Source organism: Buteo buteo, chromosome 10 (assembly GCF_964188355.1).
Source record: "Buteo buteo chromosome 10, bButBut1.hap1.1, whole genome shotgun sequence".
Lineage (NCBI taxonomy): Eukaryota > Metazoa > Chordata > Aves > Accipitriformes > Accipitridae > Buteo > Buteo buteo.
Genome location: NC_134180.1, coordinates 34,115,840 through 34,141,482, shown reverse-complemented (window position 1 = coordinate 34,141,482; position 25,643 = coordinate 34,115,840). Strand labels below are relative to the sequence as shown.

Genomic DNA, 25,643 nt, shown 5'->3' with positions numbered 1-25,643 from the left:
CTTGTATCTTCCTCCCATTCTACAACACACAGCACAGTGTCAAGGCAAAGAGGGAGTGCTACAAATTCCAATTCTATCCTGAGACAGAATCCTGCATCTGATCCCAAATTAACAGACAAAATTTTTCGGCTTACCTGCTTGTCCAGGAATTCCCTGGTATCCTTCTCAATGTGTCCCTCGTAAAGATTCGTTGTAAGACTCATTAACCCAATTTTAGACAGTCCAAAGTCTGTGAGTTTAATGTGACCCATGGAAGTTATCAGGAGACTAGAAGAAAGAGAAGCAGCAAAATAATCCAACATTCAATTGTTTCCCAAAAGCAATTTAAAAAAAGAACACCACAAGATGCGAAGCAAATTCTCAGTGTTACGTCCCCATCAAACACCCGGAAGGAACCTCCTATGCAACTGAATATCACAAAGCAGCCAAGGCAACTAATTTCATCATAATTTTGCCATAATTTCATCACTGTAGCAACAGCTTTGAGATAATATCTGAAGACTTTCCTCCAACCCTTTCCTCAGTGTCTATCTGGATCAACATCAGTAGCAAGAGACTCCATAAAATCTCCTACATGTCAGATGCCACTGAAGATCTCTACTGTCTCTAGTCTCCATGTCCTCTTGCCTACGGAGAAAGCCCCTAAAAAACTGGGTCTCTCCCTCCAGCTTCTGAAGAGCTAAAGACTTACTTATCAGGTTTTAGGTCACGGTGAACAATCCCGTAATTGTGCAGGTACTCCAATGCCAGAACAGTCTCGGCAAAATACATTCTCGCCATATCAACAGGTAGGGCACCAATGTTCTTGAGAAGTGTAGCACAATCACCTCCTAGAAAAAAAGTTGCAAATATGGCACAGTGAAATGGCAAATATCAGTAAGAAAGAAGAGCTACAGGTCTACAATACTAGATTAGAGTAAGTTTCCTAAAGGCTGTCTCTCTCAAGCCCGTTAGCCTGAATTCTAAAGCTCTCTCTACACTCCATCTTGAGCTTCAAGTAAATATTAAAATCTTAGGAAAACTGAGATCCATGTATGTTAGGCATGCTTGGTCAAGAAGTGTACAGGTGCCATTTGCAAACTGTAAGCAAGCTTTGAAGAAAGGGCAGTTCATGACTGTTTGGCCTTTCTATAAATTTCTTTGCTTTCCACCACTGAGACACATACTACTTCTGATATACAAGCTTCTTAAAATAGTAAGTAAAAACCTCTACAACTACTACCTGGCTCTCTACACATGGAGAGGTAGCCATGCCTTTGGACACAGGCTATTCATGAAAATAAGTCTGTGGGCCCCTGATTCAAGCTTCTTAAGGAACACTGGCCACACATTTCGTTCAACCTTCATCTCTACTTGCAAATAGGAATTAATATTAAAATTTGTTATGTCAATACATCTGTTTTCATTCCACTAATCTATCTGAAAGAGCACTGATACAATAACTATAAGCTTATTTCTCATAAACATTCAGCCAAGCAAGCCAGGCATAAGAAATTAATCCCATCCACCAGCGGAAATATATTGCTTACAATAAGATACAGTGATAAAATAAAATCGAATAATATTCCAAAGAATAAGCAAAACAAAAAAAACAGCATAAAATAGCACTGTATTTTAAAAAAGGCTGCTAAAGAACAAAGACTGTGTTGCTTGGTGATGTTTCTTAACTGTCTTTTTCTAACTGTAATGCCAAGGAAACAGGCTATGGATCTAGCCATGCCATCCCATAGGAGAGCGGGACAATTTCTTTCCAGTGAGGACTGGAAAGTTCATGCTGACTTCTGACCCCAGCAGTTTTCTACATGTGGCTTTATGTTTCCTCAGCTCCACTGCAATCATGTTGTGTTAGTCACAGGGATTCACAAGCGCAGTACGTCCTTATGCTAACCTGTGCTACCGGTAGGTAGAACGAGTCATTTCTCCAGCTCAGCCCAAGCAGTCCATACACTCCTCCCTAAAAGGGCATCACGACCTCCCCTGTGACTGCAGGACTGAGCTCACCTTCCATGAAGAAAGGACTAGCACACACATGAGATGGTCTTCCCACTTATTGTGTTCAGAGCAGTGCACTTACCGGTCTTACACCCAAAGCACACATCTTATAAATCACTCAGAAATGTCATCCTTTATGAGGAGACACATTGCATACACGCCACACGTCCATCTTATCTAAGGTCCCTTTGCAGGTGTAGATAATGACAACCATACCTTCCACATACTCCATAACCATGCACAGGTGGCGCTTGGTCTCAAAGGAGCAGAACATGCTGACCACAAAGGGGTTCTCAGCAAATGTCAATATATCTCTCTCCACAAAAGCCTGCTGGATCTGGTTTCTCAAAATTAGGTTCTGTTTGTTGATCTTCTTCATGGCAAAACGTTGACGGGTGGTCTTGTGTCGCACCAAATACACTGCTCTAGAAAACCACATACCAAGAGGAAAAGTTCCATTTTCAGTTCAAACTGGTTTTTGTTTTGTTTTGTTTTTTAAACAGTGATGGTAACTGTTTTGGATGGATCCTAACAGACTTATCCGTGACTCCATAAAATCCCATCTCAGCGCCAAGCTCCCCGAGAAAAGAAGGAACCCCATGACGCTTCCTTCCAAAAGCTACTCTGCCTTCTTGAATTAAGCAGCATTTTTGCTGATGTGACTAACAAGGAGATATTTCAGACACAAATGTCACCAACTTCCTCATTGTGGAGAGGCATGTATTTTTCAACACTACAGTCACCATTTCACTTAAAAAATTGTCCAGAACTTATGGAATCAGCACGATTTCTTTCCAAGCTCCATAAAATTAATTTGATGCAACACTGTCACCAGGGATTTCCTTCAGTAAAATATCTCTTACATTTCTATCATTTGCAGATCATTAGATTCCTGCACATTAATAATACAGTTTGCAAATAAAATTTTCATCCAGTTTGCCTGCCTTATTGAATCAGTACTTGTTTCCTTTTCTCTGGAGTATATTACATTTAACATGGTATTGTGTCTCACCAGCAGCTAACTATAAAATACACCCAGTATAAAGACAGATATGAGTAACAGCAAAACTACCACCTCTCTCTGCCCTTTTTAGAAAGTTATGTTTAAATCACCAGGCCTGTGCAGAAATATGCCTGAAAACGTATAAAATCTTCTTGTCTAACAATGTGCCTCTTTGACCTGCTCCGTTGTGTTTTCACTGACTAAAAAATATGCTTACGCTTTTTCTACATATAATTTTTAAAAAACAAGTTGTTATTAACTAAGCATACACTTCAACAAAACACTCAAGCACATGCTCAGGTTTTGCTGTTATGACCTACTGAATATCAGTGCTTTTCAGTTACAACCTAATGGCTATCACTGGTAAGGATTTATGAACTGCAAAGAGTCAGGAACTGTCTTTAAAATTCTGGATAGGTTTGTATGAGTGGTTAAAATTTTAAACGACCAACTTCATTCTGGATTCTTCAATGGATAATAAAATCTAATAGCATTTTTACTGTATTACTTCTCACAGTAGATTTGCCCCAATGTAATTTTAGCATTTCTTTTAGTATTTCAAGTGTTCAGAAACAGCCACATGTTACATATATAATCCGAATACATGGAAGAATGGAAAAGCATAAACTACTTCTCCCTCCATATTCTTGTTGTTTCAATGAATCATCAATAACATTTGCAACTACAGAATTTTATCCTCACTCATTTAGCCTTCAAACAAACAAATCACAGGACTTAACCAGACAGCATGAAAGGAAATACAGACTGCCTTGCTAAGCAATAAGGAAACGTGTGCAAAATAATTTTCTCAGACTCACGGAACTATATTTTTTTACTATTACTTAGGAAATCTCACAATAAACTAAGTGACAATATTTTCCCTAGAGACAATGTTTAGGGAAAATGTTTTTGTCATCTCAGCCGAAGGTACTGAAGTGTCTATATTTCACCTACCTACCATAAAGAAACAGTGCAGAAATAGTTACTGGAAAAACAGGCTTGTGGTCACAGCTAGGAAGGGCTTCAGAAAACTTGTGCCACAGAAGGATTAGGAATACCATATTCTGAAAGCTTTAATGTAGGGCAACTAATTTTCCCAAGCTGTGTGTCAGTTCAGTGCAATGTAAGGACTTCACAGCCAGGCACTATGTCCAGGTACAGGGGCCATCACCTAAGAAACCCCAAGAACGCACAAGAAATGGCATCTCCCAGAAGAATGCGGAAGACATCACAAGTGTAGAACCTCTCTAAGACCCAAGCAAAATTCATTTATGCTTTGGACCTGTGGTGGTGCATTTCTTTCCCCCTCTCCGGGCTGATATACAAACTCCGGAAGGCTCACTAGGCCTTAGCACAAGTGTAATGAGTCAGGCAGTTAAGGGACCCTTGACGGTGCCAGGAACTCTTACACAGCTAAGACATGAAGATACGCTGTGCGTCTCAAGGACTTCTGCTGCCCAGCAGAGACAGAGGGAGGGGAGTAGAGATAGCCAGTTCTCATAACGACCTCGAGACATTACAGTCCTCCCCTGACAATCTTGGAGCATCCCCTATCTCTGTCTTAAGTTATCCTCAGACAGCCTCGGGGCCTTCCTTATCTGCATGTGAAACGGTACCAGCACAGCTGGGATTCTAGCAATTTGCTGCTGACAAAAGTCAATCATCTCCCGAACCTATAAACAGCGGTACTAAATGAGGCCCTTTCAGCTCTCCTGGACTGCAGCGGGCTGCGACCAGCATCTCCCTGAGCGGGACGCCTTTCAGAGCTCACAAACTTTCCGGTTTGTGAAAATTGCAGGTCTGCCGCTGAAAGCTGACAAGACCTGGGCTGATACTCTCTGCTCCTTGAGGCTCGACCCTTTGCCCATTGAAAACAATGCCGAAGCATTCGATGTGAATATCTTCACTGACTTCGAGGGGAATTTTTAACAGGTCTACCTCTTTTTCTCTCTTTCACTGTCTCTTACCCTCTTATATGTATATCTCTTAGTGTCTTTACGCACGCGTGTGTACTAACCTGAATAGTCTATAGTAAGTATATTATAGCAGGTATATTAGAAGTTATTATTTTCAAATTTATACTTAAATTTCGGTCATGATTTTTATTCAACTGTGAATGAATTTTAGGCTGCTATTATACTCATAATCCCTTTAGATATAAATCATTGACCAAGTCTGGGACTAGGAGTCAATCCAGCCGCACGTAGACTCCAACAGGAGTTTAGAAAGCAAGGGGATCTTCTCTGAACCTTGTGACTCAGTGGGAGGGACTCCCTTGCCCTTTCCCACATTCCTAATCTTTGCACAAATCACAAGAAATTAATTCTTTGCAACATTCCCTTTTACCCTATTATGGTTTCGGTCCCTATATACATAAGTTTAGTTTGATTCTAACTTAATTTTCCTGTGTGAATTTCATCCACGTACTAAGTAATAGAGCAAACCTTGCCACCGAATTCTGTGAAGCCGCACTTTCACGTAAATGTCTATTAAATCATTTTCCTATTGCTAATACAATTGGAGGTGATTCTTTAAGTGATCCAAACCCCTCATTTCCCATCCCCGTGACAGGACCCAACAAAAACCAGTCATTCACCAAACTTTACTATAGCTCTTCCCTGAGTAGGACAATAATAGTATTTTCTTCTAAAGCAAAGTCTGAAAGTCTTACCCATAAGCACCATTACTGATCAGTTTAATAGTTTCAAACTCTTCTTCAGATGGAGTTTTCTTTGACTGGACAGAGGCCCCACGGCTCTGGGGAAAGAAGATAAGAAAACGGAAATCAGGAGCAGGAATGACTTAATTCTATAAGTCACTTTTTTGCCTTTTCTTCTTTAAGCAGCATTCACCCAAACTCAATCCTTTTCTAAACCTCTGGAGTCCTCAGCTTTAGGATAACTGTCTGCATCCCTAGGACCCTTGCAGATTCCCTCCACAAATACTAGCACAAAAAGTCAGTGGACTGTAAGATTCAGGCCTTTCCTCAACATTACATTTTTTAAAAAAACAATAAAATAAACAACTAACGATCTTTGAAACCTAGCAACTTATATAATTAAAGTTTTCCAGTGGTCCATTACTAAAGTCAACTCTCTTCAATACCGACCACATTTTACAAATGCAGATATAAAGAATTTCTCCAGATGATTTTTGTTTGCAACTAAAAAAACATGAACATAACTTAATGATAATGCCTGTTTGCAACTTTTAAGCATTTCACCACCACAGTATAGAGATTTCCACATTTTTATGAGTGTATACTCTAGTTTTAGTGTGCGCTTTTAAATGTCAGCACTTTTTTTTTAAAATTAAAATTACTCTGCATTATAATTAATTCTTTACTGTAGACTACTTCTTTCCAGAGGAAAAAAAGTGCTAGACAGAGTGAGTGTATTAATGCTTTACCTCGACTGAATCATCTGTCTCAGGAGTGTCTGGGCTGTCATAGCTATTCAGCTGGGCCATTTCTGAAAAGAAAGAGGAAAGATTACTCCTAATGATCTCAATCAAACACTATTCTCTTTGTTTATACAAGACAAACAGGATTTTAAGAGGTGCTTCCAGATGATGAAGGACATTTTTCCCCCTCTGTAAAAAGTCACCCCAATTATACAGTGATAACCTTTAACATCTTGTAAGCTGTAGGCAGTATTTTATATAAAGCTGAATATAATTAATTGTTCTAATTTCAGCCTGACTTATTCTAGATGGTTTCTATAGTAAGTAAAAGCAATAAATGCACATTTGGGGAAACTACCATCTAATTAATATTAAAACCTATTCATGCATATATGTCTGCATATAGCCTGGTGGCACCGCTGTACTCCAGTAAAGAAAAAGCATTACATTTCAACCAACCTCCCTCCACAAAATGTGTCTGATTCTGCAAAATGCTGAGCAGCAGCAAACTGGGAGAAAGTCAGTTAGTTTAGGCTACTCAGCTGTCTTAGGAGATGCTATAAACTTTGCAAACCCAAATCCTACCTTAACTACTAGTCTCTGAACAGACATCATTGACATTTCTGGGTGCCCTCCTTACAGAAAGGAAATAAGGCACCTTGACATCTCCACACATTTCTAAAGAAAATTTGACTTTAGTAAGGGGAATTAGTGATGGAAAGGTTCTCTCCCATGACAGGGATCAAAGGAAATTTCCCTTTAATGTCAGATTTCAACAAATGCTATTAAATTGCATTTAGCAATCTTTGGAAGAAATTTTCCCGAAGAGCTCTTCACTTGAAGTCAACCTGTCACTGTCATTCCAGTAAACACCGTAGAAGTTAAACTAGTCCTATCCAGACTACTAATTTATGCTAAAATAATGCTCTCCTGAGAAAGCAAAAAGTACAGTTCAATTGCTGAAATATTCTGCAGTAACCTCCAGTCTCTGTCACACTTTCTATTGTTGCTGAGCAAGCCATGCATACTCGTAAAACTTGCCATAGGAGAAGAGATTCAGCTAGCAAAAGTGCCAGGCAGAAATATTAACTCACGAATTCCAAAGTTAGGATCTTCTGGGCCTCTGTACATTTACAGCATATTCATTTTACTATACGCAATTCTGGCACCTAGCAGAAAAGCTGTTGCTATCTTCTAAAGCATTACTCTCTTCAGTTTCGCTGCTATGCAAGATGTAAAAATACAGTCTCATCCCCACCTAAAAATTCATATTACTCCTGGTTTCTCATGGAAAAATCACAACAAATACACGTTTCCCAGAGAGGACAACAAAGTGGGATGACAGGATACTTTCCAACCAGGCCACCAGCAGGCAGGCAAATCAGAAAAATAATGGGTAAATTTACTTTTACTGTCCAACAGCACAGAGAAAACAGTTAAATCATAAAGCCATTTTCTAACATTGTTTCAGCTATAATACAGGGAGACATTATTAACATCATAAGTAAAGAACTGTCACTGTTGATGTGCAATCCTTACCCCAGCAACATTCCTTTGAGATATGGGGCTGGAAAGGACAGTCTAGAATTTGACAGCAAACAGGAAAATAAGGAAAAATGGCCTAGAAATTAAACCAATAAAATAAAAGCCTCCTTCAGCTACGTAGTGACCAGGAGATCTGGTTATCCTTTCAGCAGGATGGAGAGTACAAAACAAGAGTTCTTACCCTCCAGGGGATCCCTGGTGAGTCCCAGCTGGCTGATAATATAACGAGGAATGTCGCATTTAATTCCTTGCCCTTCCTTGGCATGGCCTTCTGCAGCTTCTAACAAATGGTAGAACTCTTCAGGATCAAACTCCTACAGCAAGATGGTGAGAGAGACAGAGAGAGGTAAATGATTCTGCTTTACAAGTACAAAAGGTTTCTCTCCATATAGGATATTCCTCAGAAACATCCAAAGTTAATTCTGGGCTCAGCAGTGATGCATAACATTTGCCGTTACAACAAGCAAGTCAATGCATTCCACTTTGCTTTGCAAAAATGACAGACATTTACAGCCTGCTGGATGTCCACTGGCTTAGATCTGCAAATCAAAACAGCACAAGGACTGTAGGGACTTTTTATGAACCAAAACCAGACTGTTGGATAATACGGTCATGATAACACAAGAATTAGTCTGGACTCACGTCCCAGTTTTGTCACATTGAGATGTGCCAGGGAAAGGTCTGTGATGAGGACTGAGGTGCCACCTTATGCCACCTCCATCTGACAGGTGCATTAAGCAATATAAACCTCATCTGCCTTCAAATGTCACTTCTGATCAAACCATACACCCGCCTTATTCTGTAACTGTCCTGACCTTAACAATTGCGAATAAAATTATTAATAAAACAGCAATTGCTATATATCAGCAGAGAAGATTTCACTTTCTATATAAGAAATACTGCTGCAGTATTTCTTGTACTATACGGTATAGGATCATCTTATCAATTCAGTCTTGGTGTATGTGATCTCTAAGGCAAGAAAAGGTTATAAGAAGGTGTGATCTCTTTTACTGGACTAACAGACACAGTTGGAAATAAAAGACAAGCTTTTGGTGGCAGGAGCACTCTGCTTAGAAGCAAGTTCACTAGTTAACTTTAATTCTCCCTACAAACCTCATCATTCACCAGCAATGACTGTTCAAAAATTTTCTAGTGAAATGGGAAGATAAAAGGGGAAGAGTTACAGCATACAGCTGTAAGGGCATCAGAAAAGAACTGATGTGAGTGTGGTCAGCAGCATAAGAGAGAAGAGAGCACAGAACTGCAAACAAGAAAAAGAAATTAGAGATTGTGATGATGTAAAGATATTTGAATGGTTAGAGAATCTGAGAAAAGACACACTTTTTCTTGATTGTTCTAAGCAACGCTGCTTGGATACATGCAGTCACCAAAGACAGCAACAAAGTTCCTTCCCACTGCTCTGGAAATGGATTAATCAGCTGCCTTAGAACTGGCAGAGAGAAGGACCACAAGGAGAGAGATGGTCAACAGACTGCAGTATAATACAGAGAACAAGGTGAAAGCGAAGGTGGAGTCAAGAAAGGACTCTTCAGGATACAAGTGGCGACCTTTTATTGGTGAGTAAAGTACAGGAAAAAAAAAGTCTGGTGACAAAAAATTCAAACATACAAAAAAATTAAGAAATTAAACAAATTCCAGTTCTGTCTTCTTTTTAGTAGATTTATTTAATCATTTGAATACAGAAGAATGATCCCTACTAAGGGGAGGCAGGTGCTATGGAAACATAATCTGAAAAACAAATAAATTACATACTTTTTCCCAGAGATGGTTTCAGTGATGCACAAAACACATTATTATTTTCTTGAAGCCCCAGAGACTCAGTCCGTAAATAAACAATTCACAGTCTAACAGGTAATACAAAGACTGAAGCCAAATAACTTAAGTTTAAAATACTTAAATGCCTTCACCCCCATTAAAACAATCACAACCATCACAACCACTGCCTATATGGTCAGTTATTTCATTTACAAGGAAGAAATAAGAATGAACTGTGTTACTAAAATTAACCTTAATATTAAATCTTAGAAAAACTGTTTATAAATTCACAGACAATTGAAGCTAAAGTTTAAATTACAAAAAAGTATGTTAATAAAAATGAAATGTAGTTCTCAAGCTATTTAAATGGTTGACTATCCATTACTATCTTTCTTGTTCTTTTATGGGATAAAATGAACATTAATATTTAATTCTTCATGTCAGCAGAATACAATACTTAGAAAAAATGCTAGATAGGCAATACAGGTTAAAAAAAACAGGGAGGACTTAATATACAGATCCAAATATTATTTTTATACTTTGAAGTCTAGCCACTTGATTGTCAAGGTTGTCACTAAATGCTTTTGAGTTCATTACTTAAATCTCAATGACTTTACTGCTTCCACCTGCTTCCACTCACTTTGCAGAACATCAGGTGCAGAAGATAGTGGAGGAAGCTGGACACCTACAGATTTGCAGCTAAAAGCTGGCTTGAGTTTGGAACTGCTTGAAGGTACAGAGATGGGCTCACAAGACCTACTGAGGTTTTGTGTTTTCCTAGATGATGTGTTACTAGTAGAGCATATGCAAGCATAAATGACCATGGTGAACGCAGCAAAGACAAACACAATAAGCTTAAATTTATTTCCTTTCTTCATTGCTTTCACTTCCAAAAAAAACATTCTGAAGAAGTGCTGGAAGATAACTGGAGTCATAAAACTAATCTAAATCACAGAAATGGTTTTGAAAGCCAAAGAATTCCCAGTCTGAATAGAGTTGTGCCCAGGATTTTCAATGTAATCTAGTGGAGACTTCTTGCATAAGTAAGTGTAGGCAACTATCTTGTTGGTTGTGCAGCCTACTTCATCACTGACAGCGGTCTTCCTTGCACTATAGTATTCACAGCAAAGCAATCCATCTGACGGTCATGGAGGAGGACTAAGGGAATCCTCCAAAGTCTACTGGTTCTCAGTATTTCTGCAGGTGTTTTTAAAAACTGGTATCATTGGGAAGATTGGACCACTCTTGTCTACTTTGTCAAAGAAAGCTCCACAAAACTCATCTATCTTCTAGTGACTCCAGTGATAAAGGTCACACATGGACACACTGCCCTCAACGTGCTTCAACTGTTAACTGTACATCTATATCCAGCCAGATTCCTAATTTAGCCAACTTCTCTAACGTCTCAAACAGATGTAGCTTCCCTGTCATTTTTACGTCCAGAAAGAACCATCAGATTGTGTGCTTTGACACGCCAGGGAATTTCATGCTGTCATTTCCTAAGTTTCCACTGTAGGTTTGTGACACCTTTTCCAGCACTCCAACAATTTTTTGTGACTCTTCCCTACGCTCTCACTAATTTCTCAACATCCTTTTGAAATACAGTCACAGAACTGACTCCTATAACCAACAGCCACCACAACACTGTGTACACCAGAGATCCGATCACCTCTTTCCATATATTTTCAAAGTTTATATTAACCTCTTGCCATGGCATCACAGTGAGAATGCAAGTTCAGGCTGCTTCTCCACTTTACCTACAAAGTATTTTTGGAGTTGCAGGACTTCAGGACACAGTGGCCTATTTCATTGGAATGGCCTAAACACTTTTCACCATTTTCTAGAATTAAATAAAAAAACTACATTCTAATTAGCCAGAGTAAGTTGTTAAAAAAACAATGAGACTTGCTTTTCTGTGTATTCCAATAGCACCAAATAGGATTTCAAACCCAGGCTTACAAGTCTGCTTGGATGTCTCACTGGCCTATCCCTCTGTGTGTTCACAGCTGTAAAACCTGACACCAGATTTCTCTACAACTGCTGGGTCTGCAGTAAGAGTTTGAGTCCAAGAGCCCAAACACCAGTTATATCACAGAAGGGAATTTCTTCCTTAGTGACAGCTCTTTCTTAGCATGGCTCTCTGGGCACTGTATGTACACCATACATTTACAGGCTCTTTACTGTAGCTACTAACAACACAAGGAAAATCAGGTGGCATCAAGAAGCATGAAATTATGTCAACAGCTACATCTGGCCCCTCAGCCATAAACTTTTTACTAAAATATAATTTAGCTGCTGTTGTAGCTGACAGTCCATTGGAAAGACACTTCTACGTTAATGCAAAGACACTTAGTACTTCTTTTTCTTAAAATATTGATTCATTTTTCATCAATGTTTTAATGAAAATTTAAAGATTTCTCTTGAAGGCTTCATGTTCCTTATCTCCTCAAACACACACCAGACTCTTTAGATCACACACGCACTCTCCCGAGGATCGAACCTACCAGGCACTCAAGCAGCCGAGCTGGTCGTGCAATGATAATCATCAGCTTCTTCACAAGTTGGGTAACGAAGGCAACCTCGGAGCTCTCGGATCGCTCGTGAGCCTGTGGAGAGCAGAACATCACCTTATGGTCCTAGCAGTGAACTCTTCATTTTTATATGTCAGATGCTGAACACAGAGTAATCACCAGTTCAGTAACCATAATTCGGCACCAAAGGCATGACTGAGTCAGGGCAGGCAATGATCTCAGCTCATTCAAGGATGCCAAGTTACATATAGCTTTTCCATTACAACTGACTCCTTTTATCATGCAAGAGATATTTCAAAGGCTCTATTTGCATTATATCACCTATCAATTATATTAGATACGATGTGTTTTTATTTTATTTTTAAAAATGAAAAGAGGAATACTGATTTTTTTCAATTTTACCTTCCACACGATACTGACGTCTAGATAATTACTAACAGCCACATATATTTCTAGGCTTTACTTCCAGCTAGAATTTGAACTACTTCTGTTCATCATCAAGAAAACTAAACTTTAGTTTCTCTTTATTTAATTTTATAAATCCTGCTCAACAACTACAGCATTGTATTGTGTGCTATGTAGGATCAAGCAGACAAGCAAAGCAAAGAGCATACAGAAACTTAATTCAGAGAATTTATTCTTGTCCACTCCCTTTACCAGATTTCAGTATAAATTCAAGGCTTAGTTTCAAGGGGGGGGGGGTGTGTGTGTGTGTGAGCGTGTCTTTCTGTAACATTAAACACACCAAAGCAATAATTTAAAAAACAAACAAACAAACAAAAAAAACCAAAACCCCCACAAAGACACATTTGAACAAACCCCCCAAATTACTCTTCTTTTGCTCAAGCACACAATGGTTACATTAAGAGTCCTGAAGCAGAAATAAAATAGAATTTCATTGCAGGGTGATAAAAAGATGGTTCCAATGACATGTAAAAACTCTGAAACAAAGTATAGCTATTTTTTCCCCAAGGTCTAAAAATTTGGCTTTAGCACAGCCACAAATATAAAGTCCAGAACTTAACCAATGAGCTTATGTTGGCAATGAGCCAGTTGCTTATAGGAATGATGTTTTATCAACAAGGATGCAAGCAGTAATAAACTAAAAGGTTCATTTAGCATTGTTCTTTAGCACCATCTAAGAAAAAGACATATATGGGTGAGAAGTCAAATCACACTGGTGATCACCTAAAAGAACAATAAAAACACAAGGAAGCAGATATTCAGAGCTAGAAACATACAGGCAGCATTTTAAATAAAATATTCCTGATATTTTGCTACCAAACAAAAAAAATTTTAGAAGTTCATTATTTCTCATTTTGACATAAGTCGGAATAAGAAATGTTGATTGTCTACTTCAGCACTGATAAGCTAGGGCTAGAATTTTAACCTTGAAGAAAACAACGTACCTGCTAGTTCATTATCTAAAAACAATATCAGAGATGCTTCTTGGCTATAGAGCCTTAAAAAGAAGATTATTTTGAAAGCATTGGAATAAGTTGCCTTTTTTTTCCTAACTAAAAGGTATTTTCTAATTATAAAATAGAAAATAATCAAAATGAAGATGATTAGTATTCACTCTGTGTCCCCTAATGCATTATGCAAACTTCTAAGTTAAAATATGAATTCTAGAAAGAAATTAATGCTTTCATATTTGAAAAGCCATTCCAGATCACCAGGGGTTAGCTGTGTTGAAATGAATAAATAAAACATCAACAACTTTGTATTATTTGAAATATGAGCCATGCAATTGGAAAGTCATTTCCCCCCCCCATAAGTTATATTATGCAAAAAATATAATATAATATATAATTCATCATTTTGCATCCATTTATACTGTTAAAGCAAACTTATTCTTTTAAATCAATTCCTTTTGTTTTCTCCTTTTCTCATCTATGACAATTCAGGCAAAATAATTTAAAACTGTAACTAATTTAATCAGGTGTCTGTTTTGAAAATGAGAAGCTAGACCATGACTGCCAAATGATACAGAAAAGCAAAAGAAAAAAAAAAAAAGGATTACAAAAAATCAAACACAACTTGTAACAGCCACTCAGCCATCATCTCTGCACAGCGCTGCTCTTCCAAGATCCTCAGTAAAACTGCCTCTTCTTGTTTCCTGCTCGTGCAGGACAGCCTGGACATCCCTGCAGACGTTTTGTTTACAATCTGTCCCAAGGACAGCATCTGGAAACCAGAAGGTTATATAGCCAAGCACTGCCTGCCGCTTCCATGTGCCTTGGTACAAGGCGTGCCATTTAATTAGCAGTTCCCAATGACGACACGCTTGTCTGAAGGTTGCTGGTGGCATTTCAGGGTTTCCCCCCCTCCACCTCCCAAGGGGAGGAGGGAGAAGCTACAGGGGTTGTGGGTAGAGGCTGACGCCATTCCTACACAGATTGCCAGTGACACGTGTACAGGAGGTAGCAACGGGTAATTTACAAACCGATTCCCTTATCTGAAAGACCCATCCGTCACTAACTGTAGCTACTGGGGCATGAAATTAAAATCACTGTCCTCCCCTGGGGTTCAGCAGGACCAATAACTGGGATATGCAAGTCACAACGCCGTAATTGAGCTAATATACTGATGGAAACCAAAACAATAGACCTGCAATGCGAAGGACCAATAAATTTACGCTCAGGCTCATATCAAGAAAGCAGTCCCAATCAGAATATCCATTTACCAATGTGCAGCATCAGTCACCGCAGTATAATACTAATACTCTCCCCTGTTTCTTTTGTTCCATGCATAGAAACACCTGTAATCCTTTACCTTCCTCACCAGTTGGCTACACCTACGCAAAAGCCATTAAACTTTTTTTGGTTAGCTTTACTTCATCAATTAAGCCAAGCAGTAACTGACTATAACCTTTTTTTCCCCAGTAACCTGAGGTCCTATCCCATCCTCTAAGCCCATCCCATGGTAACAGATAAAGAACTGAATGTCATATATTCTTTTTTATAAGTGCTTTATATTATTTTTCAATATTATTACTTGTATGAAGTGTAACATTCAAGTTCATGTTTTCCAAAATAAAGAAAATATCTTAAATTCATTTTTACTTCAGGCTAATTTCAATGATGCAATAAGCAATAGGTTTTTCTGGCTGAAAGACAATATTTCACGCTCCAAACAAGGGAAAAGATCTCATTTGCCATAACTAACGAGATTTGTTGGCATTTTATTACAAAAGCCAGGATCTAAAAACTTTTAAAAGCTTTCTGGTTTGGTATGTTTAAACAGCTCATTATTTACATACCCAATTACTCTGTTTTACAGATACATCTTTAGAATATAAAGTAGACATAAACTGCAACATATTAAATCGAGTTTCCTTTCTATGGTTTGAAATACTGTGCAAGTTTAGTTTGTTACCACATGTCAGAATCAACACCTTAAAAAAGAATTTCAAGACAATCCATTCTTTCGCAGTAAAACTGTATGAAAACCCATGAGTATTCCCGCAACCTGCTGACCTCCTTATTTACCAATACACCTTCTTCCCAATCTTTCTATGTTATAAAAATATACCATAAAACTATATATCCTACTGCACAGACCATACAACTGCCCAAGTGGAAGAGCTTTTGTGATGACCTTCCAGCTGGTATTATTTATATAGTACGTAACTCTGCATGATACCTTACAAGCTAAGCAAAGGTAAAGACCCTGCCCTCAAATTTGGAATAATCTAAACTTGACTCCAAAATTCTCACATTTCAGGTGAGTCCTCCAAAAGAAACATTATCACCAATTTCTATATATTTAGACTGAAATGTCCCAATTATTTCCTTCTAGAATGCAGTCTGAAAGGCAAAGCACAGACTGACAAGCAAGGGGAAACAAGTACCTTTCAAATATTAAAATATAAAAGAAAAGCCAAAGAACTATGATAGAACAGAAGAAAAAAAAAAAAGAGAAATATGTAGAATCAAGTCTTTGGCATTCCTCTGCTGTCTTTAATTTCTTTGTCCTCTTCCTTCCCAGCCTGTTCTGCCTCCCTTGTCTCTCTAAGCTTTTCCTTTAGTTGTCTCTAGCCCACCTTACTTCCTAAAGTAAATCAATTAAACTTAAGAGCTGACCCTTCTCTCACCCCCGCTCTGCAGAAGATGTTAAGGAGGAAGAGGTCAAAGAAAGCCCCGAATGTCAATTCCTGAACAAGCGCAGAGATGACCATTGTATTTTCTCTAATAATTTAAATGTCATCTTTCCCTGTGCTTAGGAGCAGCAGTACAATGCATGTAGGATCAAGGGGAAAAGGACATTTAAGAAGAGTGGTTTGAGGATTTGTTCTGAGGGAGGGGAGAGGAAAGGAAAAAGCAGATTTATCTGACCTACGCCTTCTCCAAGATCCTGATTAACCTCTTCAGACCAGAAGACAGGCCTGAAAGTGCAGGCTGGAAATGGCCAGACCCAATTTATTGCTCTCTTAATTCCTTATGGTATGAGAAATCACTGTCCACACACCGAGGAGGGAAGTCTGGGAGTAGGAGAATTTCAAGCTCCAAGTATCTGCTATCAGAGGCAGTAAAACACACTGTAGTCTCCTTGTGCCCCTTGAAACGTAAGCTATTTTGCCGAGCATACATGCCCACTTTTAGTGAAATCTTTTCAACTTCAAAACCATCACCCAGAGAGGCCTGATCCCTTATTTCATAGCTGATGCGTGCAAATACCCTCCTTCCAGACTCTGGAGATACAAGGTGGACCCACCGACGTGCTCACCTGGCTGCAGGAAATGCATCCATCACCCCTTTTCACTGCCAGCCCTGCCCTGCAGACGCAGGACTGCTTGCGCGTCTCCGCCAGCCTGCAGCCAGCCATCGCTGGGCCCAGCACCAACAGCTGGGTGATGCTTATCCTGCCCAGGAAGGCTACGTGCAAGTAGCAAGTTTGCACTTCCAAGCTCCAGAAATGTTTTCCTCTCTATTAAAGACTACGGGTACTGAACAGTTTCTTTTGACTAGATGCAGTTTCTCCAGCCCTGGATGGTGGCATCAATGGTCAAACTCTTGCACGGCATCCAAAGAACACCATTTTTACCAGGAAACACATTTTTTACTACTAAATGCATCCACAGTAGTTACTGATATCCCATAGGCAGACAACCATACGGGCCCTCGAAAGATATTCCCTACCTCCCTTGATCTGTCAAAATTATATTCCCCATCCAGGCAGAACACCACAAAACCAAACATGAGTCATTTTCTCCCATGCATAACAACTACCGGGGAAATTACAGCCACACTCATATAAATGGAGTAGCCCAAGATTCCATCTGATACAAGGGAAGATTCTGCAGCTTTCGCAAAGCTTTTTAATACAATAATTGTATATTAATATAATATTTTTATTCAGCTGCCATTTTCTAATGTCTGGAAAGAGTGGCAAAGGGCACAAACTGGTGCAATTCATGCCAGTGGGTTGGCACACTGATCGTATAAACACATCTTCACCAAACAGATTAAAAATCATCACAGAAAATACATTATTTCAGGTGTTCTGTTTGTAGCTGTCTCCGTGATATTTGTTATCTGAGACTGCAATCTTTATAAATCCTGTGTTTTCAGCTTGCTATGTCCTTAAATCAAAGCAGAGGATTAGGAAGACATTCCCAAATGGAGGTCTGGACCCAGCAACTGGTAATAGCACTGACTCTTCACAACAGCTACAGCACAAATTCTAAGAGTTTTAGTTAATTTAATATTATTTTCATTTTAAAGGAAAAGAGCAATTTTTAATGAGTGGTTGAAGCATACTGAGCATGCATTAAAATTGTGCCCCCTTGTGTATTTTCATATGCTTTGAACACCACAAAACACATCGAAGTACTAAAAAACCCGCAACTGGATTAAGTTCAGCTCAAGAAAATCTTTTATGAAAAATTTATAGCAACACTACAAACTATGGTGTTTTCACTCCTCGAAGGCACTATTGTAATTAATAAGTCATTCAGAGTCTTGAAGTACATGAAAGAAAAGTTCAGTAATTTCCTTCATCTCGATGAACCCGATTTTCATAAATGGTAAAGACTGCCTTTGACTTATTCATATGCATATTTAACTTCTGTACAAACGAAGTACACAGGTGAAGTGATTTGTTCAAATTCACCTGTGGTAGATCAACAGCAGACTGGAACAACTCAGATCTCCTGACACCCCCACCCACTGCCCTTCCCCTGGAATCCACATTGTCTCTCCTAAAATCAAAGCTCTGGCTTATTGTTTAAAGTTTCAATCAAAATAATATATTCTACTTTCCAGAGAGCACTTACGTCCTGGAGAAGTTTCTCCAAGTTTTCCTGCAGCTCATAAAAGTACCGAGAAGTAATAAGACCTTCACGTGATTTATCTAGGCAATCTCTGGCCAGTTCAATAACTTGATGATGAATGAAACTTAGGACCCCATCTGCTAATTGCAGCACATTCTCTGGAGCATTAGAGGCAATAAACTCAGCCAGCCGTTCTTCCATCTGCGCCGTGGCCTAAGAGTACAGAATAAACAGAAATATTCTTAAATTTTACTATCCCAAAACTTAAACATAAACAAGTACAGTGCTAAAGTAACATATTCTTAATTCCAAAATGCACAAGGCTTAAAAAATATTCCAATATGCAATAGCATTTTGCTGAGAATAAAAATAGCATACTATAGGCAAAAGTTATGTTCACATGAGCAAACAACAAAAATTAATTGGAACACACTTTCTGAAAATGCAAACGACCATAAAAATACTCTGGTCCTGAGGCTGTATTCCTCCCTGGGTCTCCAGAGTAAAGACGTAAGATACGAGGCAGTTTTCAGAACTTTTAGGCAAGACCATGGAACCTGAAAATCATTGCCCCAGGCAATAGACACATGGCATTTCTGTCACTATAAGCGCTGATGGCCTGTCTCCACAGAAACACCTATTTTTGCTATTGGTAGAACAGGAGGGAATGGCCATATCAACAGTTCTGGGATACATGATCTTCTACACTCGTTTCAATGACATATTAACTTTCAAAGCTTGATTCCGCAGATTTCAATATTCAACTTTTTTAAAAAAAAACCACACTTATTTTCACTGCAGATCACTTCAGCACATTTCAGTGTGACTGAATTCAGATTGACTTTTCTGAAAATCCTAATCTGTCTTCATTGCTTCTCTGGTACCCAGTGGCAAACTTGGTTTTTGCCAAAATCTCCAGTATGATTTGGAATGACTTTAAAAGAAAACTTTGCATTTTCAATATGTAAATGGAAAGCCTACCAAACCCAAAGAAGTTTGGATCAGTACAAAGTAAATTTAATGCAGTTATACAAGGGAATAATGAGAGAATGTTATTCAACATATTTTGAAATTACTGTAAAATAGCTTTTTAAAGTATATATGAAACTAAGCAAAACATCCCTCTTCCAGCCTTAATCTGATTCAGAATTTAAAGAAAAAGACAAGGATTAGTTAAAAATATATGGAGACACTGGCCTCATAAACAACATAAATGGACTGAGCAGCCAGAGCATGGCCCTTCTCCTCATTCCTGTGAGCATTTGTCATGCCAATAAAAGACATGAGAAATTCAGTAAATATGATGTACATATAGAAACACCCAAAGCTTTTCTATTTCTTCTACTGCAGAATTAGCATGTGAAGCAGAGAAGGCAGCTTCAAACTCTTAGCAAACTGCACTGCTTGGAAATCAGAGGTAAAAGCTGGGCTCCTTCTCCAATGAGCACAACAAATTAATTCTGAGCTTGGTCACAAGTTCATTGAATGCATTATTCAAAAAAGTGATTCCTTACCTTTGGAAACCTTTCTTTGTACACATGATTCATCATTATTATCTCACTGTCAAAGGAAATTGGGGAGCGACCCGGGCTAGAGGAAAAAAAGAAAGTACATTATAATTTACAGATATCACATCAAAACCCTTCAAAACCCAGTGTTGGTCATAATGCTGCCACACTGACTATAGCCCTTCCAAAGCTTTGACTTCACTTCAGTAATGGGCAGATGCTTAACTTCAGAGAAAATCCTGGCAAGCAATGGCAATCTACAGCCCTCACATTTAACTCATTTGAAAACTGCTAACACTCCTGCCTTCCCGTGAACTCAGGCAGAAACTCACCTATTTTCAGTGAATGCAAGCCCTAATATACAAGCATGTAAAAAATCAGTGCATTTGCTGCAGGTATATCTGTTATTTCCCTTGTTCTCTTACTGCCCTCCAAGGCAGTGGTAGCAGCCCTGCCCAGGAAGAAATCACTGTTATCTCTGGAATCTCTAGTGCCAGGAAGAGGCAGAGTAAAAGGAAACAAGGAACTTGAGATGAGTTGCTTTCCTTTGTCTGAAGAATACCACGCTGCAGGAAGGATGCAGGAGCAGTGTTATTCAGCTAAATCTTACATATAAATACCACAAGCAATAGGAACAGAATACTTTTCTGAAAACTGCACTCCCTTGAGGCATATTACACCGCGGATGCATATGCATGTATGCATAGGTTAGCAAGCAACTTCAAGGCACACCAAAAAACAGGACACTAAATCTTGACAAACTGCATTTATATTACTGTTTGGGTATTTTTTTTAAAGAAGAGTTGCATCTCATTTCATCACATCTGATGGTATGCAATGCTCTGACTCATTCTGCCACTGAGGACAGCCAGAGTGAGGTAATGCAGATAATCCCTAGCTACAGGATCGCCTACAGCATCGCATTTCTCTCGCTACCTTGTTCTAATGTTCAAGACAAGCAAGGGCTTCAATTATTTGGCATCTTACATGATCATTGTCTTTATGATTTTAAGAGTACTAGATATTGCTAAAAATATTTTTCTATGTCAGAAAATACAATTTTATCTTGAATGAGTTCAAACATTTTAAACTTTCTTGTGAAGGATGAAATGAATCTCTAAATGGAATAAATGCATTTTAAACTTGGAATGCATTACAGTTACTACCTTGCTGCTAACCTATTTAAAGGAAAACACATTCTTTTGGGAACATATATTTACAATTCAAAGAAAATTTAACTCACTGGCTCACGGAATATAGCAATACCAATCTCTTTTCATGCCTGACGCTGGAATTCCATGAATTACATTGTGTCTTGTTTTTATTAAGGTTTATCCCTCAGCTTGGGAAAATGCACTTCAGATTAAAACTCTCACTGAATCCTTATGTTAAAGGAGAAAAACTGATTTGGATGTTTTGGATACCAAGTAAAAACACATTTTCATCAACTTTTTTTTAAGAAAATATATCCCTTAGCTTGGTGATAGCTATTTTTAATCAAGGAAAATTGTCTTTAAAAAGAAACTTAAATTTATATTCATATGTAATGTATGACATAATAAAAAGAAGGGTAAAAACATTTAAATTCCAGACTTAGAAGCAAATTCCCCCACACATCCAGCCTGCTATCTTTATCCTTTTTTCTCTAAGACCAAACAATCTGACACAAACACATGACACTTGTTTACTGGCAGTTCATATGGAGCTGAAGAACTTGGTGAAAACATAGTTACTGAAGAATTTATTTTTTCTATAATGTATTATTTCTCTGTGTGATTTAAGTGAGGTATAATGACAAGGATATATAAGCCCTTTGGTACTAACTACAGAAACACGGAGGCACATACATACTTCATTTTAACACTAAAGTAGTCCTACTAAAATTTGTGCATGCTTAAGTATTTGCTGTCTTAGGGCTACAATAAAACATGAGGGTTTTTGCCTTTTGCTTTCAAGGCACTTTATTCATATGGATACAGGAAATTAAGAGCTATGCAAAAATCATGCTACTTGAGCTGTCCTGCCAGCAGATGTAGTGTTTCCTTAAGAAAAGCCACAATGACATGGGAATTTACTGCGTTTGCTTTTGGTTTTTATGATTCTGAAACAAAGTAATTTCTTTGCACAAAAGTCTACTGATTGGCAAGAAAGTAAACACTTATAATCCCTTGGCTTCCTTAGGCATTGGCAGTTCTGTCTCTCATCTTTGGAAGCTGATTAATGCCACTTCTTACCACCTAAATGACAGAGCACCCAAAAAATTCCAGATAAAACCTTGGATCAAGATTCAAATTGTCATTCTAAATAAAATTTGCCCAATATAACAGGTCAAATTAAATGTCTAGCTGACTACAGCAAGACTGCAACATAATATACTGCACCATAATTTTTTATGTTGATCCTTAGCCTGGGAAACTACAGAAATAGATGGATAACTAACTAACCAAAGGCTAGCTGCCAGGCACTGCTAGTTACTTTACAGCACCTTTGAGACACAACCAGGTGAAAAAGAAACCAGGACTGGGCAGATAACTGAATGCCACCAAGGGAGAACGTAAGGAAATCCAGAAAAAAAGGAGTTTAATACATTTTATTGGCATGACAGCTTTTCAACACATCTATTTAGTACCAAAAATTTCACATACAGAACTAAATCAGTCTAACATTTCAAGCCTCACAAAGGAACAGATTATTTTCTGTAAAACAGAGGACACATACCATGCACGTGCATAACATTTTAAGACAAAAAGCAGGCTGCTTCTCTTTTCTTGGTTTAGATAGGTAGGTCAAAGAAATTATTATTGTCAGTGAGTTTTTCATTTCAGCAGAGCAGACATTAGAAGAATAATATCTGTCCCCTTAAGCTTAACAGCAGAATGAAAAACTACTCTCCCTTTTCCCCTTCTTCACCCTCCCTCCACTTTATGAAATGATGTGGTGGTAGACATTCAGTGACATCTATCTCCTGCAAAGGTTTCTAGCCTTCAACTTGTCAAAACTCACGTGTCTTTATTTGATGCTACAAAGTGAAAATAGCTTATAGACAGCTATTTCAAGGAGTAGCATTTATAGTAATAACTTAAACCTTACAAAATCTAGTTTAACTGTGACTAAATAAAACTGAGATGTTTATGAATACCTAATTTTTCCTTCACTGTGACAGATGTATTTATTAAGAAAAAGCAGAGAACCTAAAAGCACTGTATTCCCCTCTGCTTTTACCCTGTACATTAAGGTTTAATTAGGATGTATTTACAGCACATTACCAAAGTCAGTGTCCATAGGAAAATTAAAACCATAGGCCTTAATTTTCTGTCATTTCAACATGTTAGATCCTGCCATTAAGCATATACAAAGACAACTTGTAGAAAATGCCAGTTGCCAAAGTAAAGAATTTTAAAACTAGAGGGCTAAAGTTGTATGAAGTAGAAACTAAGTTAAACCTTCTGCTGAAGGTGAGGAGAGCACTGGCCTTCCTCTTCCTCCAAGAAATAAAGATATAAATCTTTTTCCTCATCCAAATTACATTAACACTAGAAGTGAGTCAGAAAATTTCCCCTGAAAAAAGAGACAATAAAGCAGAACCAAATATGGACAATCTACATCTGTCTATCAAATTTCAGAGCAAATATGACTAAGTGCTTCACGCAGCCCACAACAATTAGACCTTGGGGCCTAATCCTGTTTCTGGACAGGACAATGACCAAAGGAGAACTGATCTCAGTAGAGCAGAACCTATCTGCTAAAGTCTGAATTTATGCAACATGCACAATAATAGTGAAATACAGTTTCCCACAGAATTACAATAATCTATACCATGGAGGAAATAATGTAGAAAATTAAACGCGTAACTTTAGATTGCTTTTCAGTATTTATTCAAGGATCCTTCTTCCTGCATAATCATAACCAAATAGCACAGAAAGTCCACACTGGGCAGTTATTCTAGTGCTGCTAGAAAAAAGGGAATCCGAGGCAAAGCAGGATATACAGTAATTCTTCTTCTTCTTCTTACAAACAGGCAAGCGGTGAAACAGAACAGTAAAGAGTCTTTCTCACTGAGCACTTTGAAAAGTCATTTCTGAGTTTGTTGCTTCAGTGACGTTTAATCTGTGGACAAACACTATTTGTGATTGGTTTTGTATCGCTGAACTGTTTTCCAGTTCAGCCCTTCTTTATACTAGGAGTGACATTCTTATGAATGTAAGGGGTTTTTTTAAACATTTATAAATAGAAATAATAAGTTAATAAATAATAATAAAAAATATATGTATATATATGAGAGAGCATTAAGGGAAAGGGAATACATTTCAATCACAATCTCTTTTAAAGTAAGGACTAATGAGTCCTTTCTACAGACTTACACAGGGAGTGCAACTACCTCTTTCCAATACCTCAGGATTTTTTATGCATGCCAACGAAGACTGAAACTGCTTTAGACAGAAAACACTAGAAAGTTAAAGTAAGGAGCAGTACACAGGGCAAATAAGAATACCCAGTTTTCCTCATAATAGAAAACCACAAAGATGGTGAGTGAAACCAAAAGTTAATAAATTTAAAACCAATCACTTTGAAGAACATTTTAAAACCAGGTTCACAGAACTCACTGTCTTGACAGAGAAAACAGAGACCAACATTATCTGTAATGTAGTTAGAATGTATTTTCATAGAAAATAGATGCCTTGTGCTTCAGAATATAAAACTATTATGCTTCTCTGGCAAATTCCTGGCTGCATTAATCCCCACTCTGCAGGGAGCACCACCTGTTCCTCCGCAGCTTGCAGCGGACGGCACTTTCTGAAAGCAGCAGCATGAAGCGATGAAACCACCAAGATTACTCAAGTGGTTAAAGCTGACGCTTAAGTGCAGTGAGATGAGAAAGCTCCACAACCTGCAAGAACAATCTTTAAAATAAAAATGGACTATGTGGGCCACTGGTGTGGTTTCACAACACCTATTCTTTCTTCCCATCTTGGGTATTTTATTTCAGAAGTCTTTTTTGACAACTGGCATTTTCTAGGAGTTGTCTCTGTATATTCTTAATGGCAGGATCTAGCACGTCAAAAGTCAGGTTGGAGGATTGCATTTGAAACGCACTACCCAGCAAAGAGATGAAGGAGCATGTTTGATTAAGGATGATCTCATCTACTTCAACTATATAAAAATTCACTGCTACAATCTTTAATGCTTTTTCCCTAGACAACATTATCCTGAAATACAAAAAGAGATCAAGAAAAATGGGCAGATTGGTGGGCTGAGTGACTGCACAAAGGCAGCTCCTGAAGAAGTCATTATTAGTTAACTCTGCTTTTATCTCTGACTTCGCCACACATTTCCACATGTTAGCAACCGCTAAAGGAAGACAAGGAAAGAGAACAGGGGAAAGATGGAGGGCAGCATCTCTCTAACTTAGAGAGAGTAACGATGCCAAGTTTAGTGCAAGAATTCACACTCTCCATGCATTTTACTCCCAGGAGAAAAGATCATCTTCAGGTAAAGCCCAGGACTGTTCTAAACAAAGTGAATGTAGGCCGGACATCTCTCTGTTGGCCAATAACTTGAAGGATTTGAAGGTTGCATTACAAAAAAAAAAAAACAGTTGAGAGATGGTATTT

General features: G+C 38.2%; 1 protein-coding gene across 11 annotated transcripts in view; it reads right to left on the bottom strand.

Moving 5' to 3' along the window:
- The window catches only part of MAST2 (microtubule associated serine/threonine kinase 2), a 198,647-nt gene that overhangs the window by 23,532 nt on the left and 149,472 nt on the right, over nucleotides 1-25,643 (bottom strand). For all 11 annotated transcript variants that reach the window (XM_075037013.1, XM_075037005.1, XM_075037008.1 and 8 more), the window contains 9 exons: nucleotides 20,038-20,113; nucleotides 18,527-18,736; nucleotides 12,223-12,324; nucleotides 8,124-8,256; nucleotides 6,404-6,465; nucleotides 5,667-5,752; nucleotides 2,209-2,417; nucleotides 692-830; nucleotides 135-267 (listed from right to left, as the gene is read on the bottom strand). In XM_075037013.1, coding sequence (XP_074893114.1) covers nucleotides 135-267; nucleotides 692-830; nucleotides 2,209-2,417; nucleotides 5,667-5,752; nucleotides 6,404-6,465; nucleotides 8,124-8,256; nucleotides 12,223-12,324; nucleotides 18,527-18,736; nucleotides 20,038-20,113 — 1,150 coding nt within the window. The remainder of the gene's footprint in view (nucleotides 1-134; nucleotides 268-691; nucleotides 831-2,208; nucleotides 2,418-5,666; nucleotides 5,753-6,403; nucleotides 6,466-8,123; nucleotides 8,257-12,222; nucleotides 12,325-18,526; nucleotides 18,737-20,037; nucleotides 20,114-25,643) is intronic.